Here is an 8,281-nt window from a genome sequence, read left to right as displayed (position 1 = left end):
AATGCAGCCTGTGAAACATTTCATTATACACCATGTTCACATGAGCATTGCTTTTGTGCCAGTTCTATTAATTTCATGTGCCAAAAGCCACTTTCTTCCCATAAAACGTGGTCTTTGGAGCATTTTTTTATTCATATTGTTGCACTAAGGAAGCAAATAGTGGCAGATATTCTTCTGCCCAGTGTTGCATTTCATTCTATCTCAGATATCAATCACATAAGGTTACGCATAACAAATTAAAATCCATTGAGTGCATCTGGAAATTTATCTCGTGTGCAGCCGCAAAGCCAGAGAGGAAGAAAGGATTTCACGGCTTTGTGAAGAGAAGTGCTGAAAAACTTTGATGTGGACTTCACTTAAAAAAAAAAATCTGCACGAATCACGCTAAAACATCTTACTTCATTAACTGTGTTTACCTCCGGGTTCCAGCCAGGCAGACTTGCAACAAGAGGAGGAAACTTTCCCTGCGCTCCAGATCCATACTCTAGTGGAGAATAACAAATAAGTCATTGTTAAGCACGGTGTGGGGCTATTTTTCCACCTGTCCACCGCCAAAACTAACACTTGTGTATCGAGTATACACAGTGGGAGGATAGGCAGGCCCTTTTTTTGGTACGGCGCTGGAGACACGTATTTCTTGCTGAAGAGTGATGCAGTTGAGTGCAAATTGAAACATGCCAGAACATTTGGTCATAGTCGCACATTTTCTGTGCTTTGAAAAGGGGAGGCTTAAAAAAAAAAAAAAAACCAAAGCCTGCCCTGCTCTGGTGGCCTTGATGTGTCTCCAAGGCCCCCACGGTGTGTTTAGTTTCTGGTCGGGTCATCCATCACACATGCTCCTCGTTGGTGGGTGGGGGCTCATCTCTCACCCCTGCTGAGTCTCAATCTGGAGGCTGGAAGAACTCTCCATTGTGCCCGCAGCACCCTGCAGCCCTCTGGCTATGATCTGACTGCATTTTCTAGCGCTGTTTACGGTGCTGGGATGTGATGCTGGGCTAAACATCAACCGTTCTGTTGATAAGCCACAATTAACCTCTGAGTGGACACATGGGTTAACTTATACGTGATTTTTAAGAGATTATTTTTAGAAACAAGTCACGAGTAAGAAATGAAGTAATCAGCAATACAAACACACACTTTATTAGAAATGAATTTTATATATATCTGAACAGGGAACGAGAACAGGAATGTGTCTATTTTTTATTACTGCTATATGATTTGGCATGGTACATACTCAAACAACAGACTATCTAAATGAATTATGATTGATTCAGATCAATCGTATACGCCTCTGAAATTATATTGACTTCCCCGCTGTTCCCTCTAGAGAGCCTGTAAGCAGCTGGCAGCTATAAATCAGCTTTCAGATTTAACAGACATGGCATACAGCACTGAGTGGGATATTTTTTGAGTCAGGAAGAGATACTTTTGTTTCTCAGTCATTTCCCCCCTTTCTAAAGAACAGTCTGTCCTCTCTCCCTCCTCCTCTCTTACTCTCCTGCCCCGCTCCCTCCCTCACAGCTGTATAATTCATGTGGCATTGTATTTATTGTGCAAACATGGGAGTGCGGGAGCCCATGTTAGGTAAGAGCAGAGTGTGGCGTCAAACACCTTGGGTCTGACAGCAGAGAGTGTAAGCCCTGCACTGCACAGCTGCTAAAAACAAGTAGCCTGCACGTAGGCAGGAGAGCAGCCAGGATTCAATGTGTAACTAATGAATTTCACAGTCCACAGGCATTATAATGAAGAGAATTCAATGGCAGGGACACAGATTGAAAAATGATATAGCATTATTATTTTAATTTTACAATTACAAAATCTGTTTTGTTTGAATTGTGTTGTTTAATAGTAAGAGAATGCTGTTCAGCAAGGTTTACACTCAAGGAACATCAAAATGCCATTGGTGAGGAGCAGGGAACAAAGCCAGTGACAGGTGTGTCCCTCCGCCACAGTGGTTATCCTAGCTTCCTTTAACCCTGTAGTGGCAGAAGTGGTGCCAAGTGTGGTCTCATTTCAGCCTTGTTCCTCGCTCTCAGCAATAACTATACTGACTATTCGAAATTCTAATCATAATAAATATAACCAGCAGTACGTTTTATGCACAACTGAGCACAATCACTGAAATGTAGAACCCTCAAGAGCATATGTCACATAAAACAGACAGCCAGTGTCAGTTCTTTACCTTTCAGCCATGCAGGTATTATATTTTTAATAGTTTTTGTTTAAAAAAAAATCATATTTCTCCGCACGGGTTTCAAATGGTTTTTAGTTAATACCCTTTCTCCGATAAAGTAGTCCATAACAGATGAAAGGCAAACCACTACCGTAAATAGAACCCTGTGTTTGACTGAACACAAAATCATCCAGTCACAGCTTTAGTTGGTGTGGTTGTTCATGACGACGAAGCGCTCGGCCAATAGAAGCGCGTTACTGGGTGTTGACCCCTGTGAGCCGCATCACCACCCCATTCCATGTCCGTGGCGGAGGACTACTATAAAAACAAACAAGCCCAAGTTTTAAAGGGCAGAGTTGTAAAAACTCCCAGGCTGTGGGGAGTAAGCTTGGAAGCCTGCAAATCGGAATTCAACTGTAACCCCACGGAAGAAAGAAAATCGCCTGGAGCGCTACAATATTTTCTATCTTCTTTAGAAAGTGACACTAGAAGCTGTGTAGATTCTAGCGTTTCCTGGAGCGGACTCTGGTTCGTGCAAGAAGGACCTGCTGATTCCATGTAAGGTAAATATTAACGTAACGTCAATTTCTCGATCTCTGACACAGCCGTGCATCACTCCTCCTATATCTCTTGTTAGTTTTCTAAGTGTCGCAGTCAGTGATGTTATTAAACGAAAGTATTTTTGTCGAGTATGCGAGCTGTAGCTTCCTAGCTAATTAAAATGCTACACCGCTTGGTGTCGACCAGAGTCCGGCTAAAACGCCAATTTCCATCTTATGTTGCCGTTAACAGTGACATTGACTGCCTCTTACGATCGACTTTCATTGTGCGCATATCTTGCGGTTGGCACACGCGATGTCAGCGCGAGGTAATGCTGATAAGCAGCTGGGCGAGCTAAACATTAACACTATCTGCTTTCTTGATAGCTAGCTTGCCACATTTCAGTTCACACCCATCATTAAGTTGGCCAGCTAATGCTAGGTGGACGACAGCGACAGAGCGACGGGGTGAGAAAGCGGACAGTTTGTGTATACAGCGCTGACAGGGTCACGTACGCTCTTGCTCTGCTGTAACAGAGGGTTTTATGGCCGTGGTTAGACTTTGAATGATGATTATGTAACAATTCTCCTCGCGAGTGTGTACGTGCTCCTCTACCTACTGTAGCTCAGCAAGGATGAAAGTGCTGGAATAGCCCGGCTGGGTTATTTAAAATGACGCTTATCCAACTAAAGAAGGCTGGAGTTTGTCTAAACATGTCCAGTGCGAATAGGAAGCGATCGAAAATCCGTCTCACTATTGACACCTGCCATTACATCCACCGCCCTCTGCAGAGGTCAACCATGGGTGCACTTATCTGTCACACTAGACCGCTGGGGAGCATGCACTGCTGACACCATCTGAGTCAGTGGCCTGTATGTATTTATAGCTGTTGTACAGCTGCGATGCCAGCACTGCTGTGCAGAGAGGGGGAGGAAGTGGATAGTGATTAAAATGTTGTTTTTTGTTTTGTTTTTAAATGGGCCCAAACTGATAACTGCTTTGCTTTGCTTGTGTTATGCTGTGAACAGCTGCACATCTATAACGCGTCCCCTTTTCTTTCCATTTCAGGGTCCTGACTTCGACTCTGCTGCAGGACGTATATTTGTTTCGGCAACGCGTGCTGAGCTTTTTCATTACACTCATCACTGCTGCCTTGGAGGGTTTTTGCAACGCTTTGTGGGAGGAAAAAGCAAACCTGTGACAGTAAAAGAAGCCCTCTTGCCACTGAAAGCAGCTATGCAGCTTGAAATTCAAGTAGCCCTCAACTTTATTATTTCCTATTTATACAACAAACTCCCTCGACGACGAGTAAATATCTTTGGCGAAGAGCTTGAGAGGCAGCTGAAGAAAAAATATGAAGGCCACTGGTATCCGGATAAGCCATACAAAGGGTCAGGGTTCAGGTGCATCCATGTAGGGGAGAAGGTGGACCCCGTGGTGGAGCAGGCAGCCAAAGAGAGTGGGCTGGATATCGAAGACGTCCGGAATAATCTTCCTCAGGACCTTAGCGTGTGGATTGACCCGTTTGAGGTTTCCTACCAGATCGGGGAAAAGGGACCGGTTAAGGTGCTGTATGTGGATGATAACAATGAAAATGGCTCAGAGTTGGACAAGGAGATCAAGAACAGCTTTAATCCTGAGGCCCAGGTCTTCATGCCAATCAGCGACCCTGTCGGGGCTTCTTCAGAGTCCAGCTCCCCCTCCCCTCCTTTTGGGCAGTCTGCTGCGGTAAGCCCATCTTTTATGCCACGCTCCACCCAGCCCTTAACCTTCACCACTGCCACCTTCGCCGCCACCAAATTTGGCTCCACTAAGATGAAGAGCAGCGGACGCAGTAACGGCAACAGCGGCAGTAGCAGCAAGGTGGCTCGCACCTCCCCTACCAACAACCTTGGTCTGAATGTCAACACCCTATTGAAGCAGAAAGCCATCTCCACCTCCATGCACTCGCTGTACGGGCTCGGCCTGAGTCAGCAGCAGCAGCAGAAAGCCTCTGCTCTCTCTCCCAACGCCAAGGAGTTTGTGTTCCCCAGTCTCCAGGGCCAGTCCAGCCCTGGAGCAGTGTTCCCCGGGGAGGGCTCCCTGGGGCTTGGCCCACTGCAGTACAACAATGCCTTTGACATGTTTGCAGCCTACGGAAGCCTCAACGACAAGTCTCTTATGGATGGCCTCAACTTCAGTCTGAGCAACATGCAGTATTCTAACCAGCAATTCCAGCCAGTCATGGCTAACTAAGCTCATCATCAGAAGATGCTATTTATGAATGACGGTGGCTCAAAAAGAAGGAAAAACAAAACGCACACTTAGAAACTGGACTTTAAGGATGTAGTGTCTAGTCAATAAAGCGCATGTGCCCAAGGGTGTTTTGACCACGCCCCCTTGAGTTAGTTTCTACTAAAAGCTTGTTGTACAAACACATCCAAGCTTGGTTACTTCAATTCAACATGCATCATTGTTTTTCTTGATTTCTTTTTGCCAACCAAGCACAAAGTTTTTTACTATGTTGAGGAAAATAACTTTAAAATAAAGTTTAAAAAAAAATTATAAAAACATACAAGCTTCAAGTTCTGGCCTCTTACAGTATTTTACAGGTAGTAAGACAAGGCTGATTTTTATGAATTGGCACTTCTAAGTGGGGTTACTTGGTCTTTTTCTAATTGTATAATTTAATTTAGTACAGAGTTTGTAAGATATCAGAGTATATATTGTTTCTATGACATGGTGTTGCATTTATATCTTTTTACTACTCCAGTGATCTGTGATGGCTGCAGCAGCTTTTCCTTATTTTTCTTTCTCTTTTTTTAAAAAGATAATTGTTAAAGAAATCCATCTTTAAAAAAAACAAACTATACATCAAATATTCTGAAGATTGTGTACAGAGTATTCCTTAGTGGTGGAAGTAAAGTGTAGGAATATTTGCTTTTTTCTGGAAGATGAATTGTATTTTCTGTTAAGAGGTTAAAAGATTTTGCTATACTATGGACAAAATGTAATCGTATGAATATTAATTTTGTACCTACATTGTGCAATACTTGATAAAAAAAACAAAAACATTAAGGTATAACAAAGTATTTTGAGTCAGTGTCTTACATGTCAAGAGGGACTGAAATAGTTTATATTGTTAAGTTTGTATTAAATGCTTAAAAATTATATGCTTGTCTTTATTTTTTTTAATTTCATATTTGCACCCCGGTCTTTTTAATAAAATAAACTACAGTTGAACATGATCTGTGGGATATGGACTTATTTATTACCTCTTATATGCAGACTTGTCTTTAATATTTAGCGTGTGTGAATGGCTATTGTGGTGCTGCCCTATCAAAGGGTAACAAGGTTAAAACTGGCAGTAAACTTCAAATTAGTTTATGATCTGTTATTGTCTTTGTTATCATGGCTGTGAAGATGGGTGGAGTGTGTTGGTTTTTTTTTTTTTTTTTTTTTTTTTTCCCTTCCCCCCCCTTCCACTGTGTGTGTGTGTGTGTGTGTGTCATGTGTCACAGCAGAATGAAACGTCACACAAATAAAAATGTCACCCAGCTTGTCTTTCATTTTGAGGAAAGTTTGGGTTGGTGTCACTATGATAAAGGAGCGCAAGTGTGTTGCTCTGGTTAGTGACTTGATTGCGCAGACAAAGGCAACGACTGGTATCATGTTCCTGTTTTAGCTAGCAAAAATGGAGATGGATTTTAACATTTAGTTGAGTGTGATTGCTTGATCTTTTAGTTCCCAAGCGAGCAGGATTTCAGAACTTTTAATACCTTGCTCACATATTAAGGCAATGTCCCACATTTTGATCGGATCTGATGTTCAAAAGTGAACATTGCTCGACAGTCTGCTTTTTATCCAGTGGTTGTAAAGAATGCAGAAAGCATCACAATGAAAAGAAAATTCAGTTACAACAATGATTGGAAAGCTAATTATAATGACACGAGGCCAGGAGAGGAGAATTCTCAGTTTGTGCTCAGCTTCGTTTCAGGTTTAGTCATTTACCCGCCCTGCTGAGACCCTGCGTCTGCATATGGAGATATTAAATTTTGAGTTTTCTGCCCCTTATACTTCACTATGCTTAAAGGGTTTTACCCTGTATTAAAATTGCGATTTTTTTGTGTTATACTTTAAAATTCAGATGACGACAGCATTATTAGCCTCCCTATAAAAAATTAATGTTAAAAAGAGTATTCCCCAAGTGCTGTCAAGCAGAGCAAGGAATATTTAACACAGCTGTTCCAAACATCCTAGTATCATTTTAGACGCTTACGTTATTTTACTTTGAAAGGCGTGTTGGGAAATCTCTCAAATTTCTTCTGGCGGGGACTTTCATCTTCAGTTCAGCTCACAGATTTTCAGTAGGATTAAAGTCATGTCAGTAACCTTCACTTTGGTCTTCTGGAGGTAATTCCTCGCCAGGAGCAGCAAATGTTTTGGGTCGTTGTCGTGTTGAAAGACAAAGCGACGATCCATACCCAGCGTTTCCAGTATGCGTAGTCTTTCCACAGGTTTGTCCTTAGCATAGTTCAGTCTGGCTTGAAGTCTTTGAAATCCTTTGCTTTCTATCTCTGCCGGGCTTGTTCTGTACTCGTCTTTGAATTTCTTGACGATGCTTCTCACTCCAGTTCTTGACACTTGGAAACGCTCTGATAACTTTGTATGTCTGTCTCCTGCTTTGTGAGCATCAACAATTCTATTTCTCAAGTCTAAACGGATTTCTTTTGTTTTTGGCGAGATGCTTTCTCGAGTGACAGCTCAAACACTTGCTGACATTTTTATAGTACATGTACACTGGAAGATAACCCTCAGGTTTAACTTCACTTTCTAAGCTTTGAGCATTGCAAACTTAAAGCACATCTTTGCACAGCAGAGTTTTGTGCCATGTCTTAATGAGAAGATGACTTTAATTTTTTTTATATTTGCACACAAATATAAAAATAATCTAAAGAAGGACTTTGGGAAAGTTTGACAAACAGCTCTTAGGTGACTATCAGTCCCAACAACAGCTAGAAGAAATTAAAAAAAAATGCATGCCAAACAAGCACTCAGGTTTCAGGAGGCTATAGATGGATTAAATAAAATGACGTCCATTTGTTCCTGACAAACCAGTTCCATAGTGCATAGTTTCCAAAATCTTAGACTAGTTTAGCAGGTAAGATGCATCCTAGTGTCCAACCCAACCACACTCTTTGTCTCACCTTTTGTTTATATATAAGTCAGTCTTATTCTTCTCATATTTTTAGACATGTTTGACTACTCAAAACATTTTGGGGGTGACATATTTTCTTCTTTATGTCTTTTGGCATTGAAATGACCAATAGACATGTAGTTGATGCTGTTTTTAAAGTCTTAAAGATTAAAATAGTTTGGAGGCACTGTCTGTGGTTTAATAAGCTTACTATACAAGAATCAGTCATAACATTAAAACTTGCTGCCTAAAATTGTGTGGGTCACCTTTGTGCATATATGTGGGTCACGTCTAAGGGTGTCCTGTAGTGTCTGGCACAAGGAATTTGGCCTTCTTTGGTTCCTGTGTGTTGTAATCGGGTCCATCGGGTCATCCTGTGTTGAATTTAGGTA

The 8,281-nt window shown here is 41.8% G+C and overlaps 1 protein-coding gene across 2 annotated transcripts; it reads left to right on the top strand.

Moving 5' to 3' along the window:
• Positions 1-2,503: 2,503 nt before the first annotated feature.
• tob1b (transducer of ERBB2, 1b) lies at positions 2,504-5,935 on the top strand. 2 transcript variants are annotated; one of them, XM_085415694.1, is made up of 2 exons: positions 2,504-2,731; positions 3,782-5,935. In XM_085415694.1, exon 2 carries the CDS (start codon positions 3,950-3,952, stop codon positions 4,946-4,948), a length of 999 nt encoding a protein of 332 aa, XP_085271820.1. In that variant the 5' UTR covers positions 2,504-2,731; positions 3,782-3,949; the 3' UTR covers positions 4,949-5,935. The 2 variants fall into 2 exon arrangements, with proteins under 2 accessions (XP_085271820.1, XP_085271819.1); XM_085415693.1 differs by having other exon boundaries at positions 2,504-2,736.
• The last annotated feature ends 2,346 nt before the right edge of the window (positions 5,936-8,281 follow it).

The sequence above is a fragment of the Rhamphochromis longiceps genome, linkage group LG8 (assembly GCF_057381845.1).
Source record: "Rhamphochromis longiceps isolate RC_006_pf linkage group LG8, R_longiceps_female_GT1.1, whole genome shotgun sequence".
NCBI classification, from domain to species: Eukaryota; Metazoa; Chordata; class Actinopteri; order Cichliformes; family Cichlidae; genus Rhamphochromis; species Rhamphochromis longiceps.
Note: the sequence above shows the minus strand (reverse complement) of the source record. Positions and strands in the feature narration are given on the sequence as shown.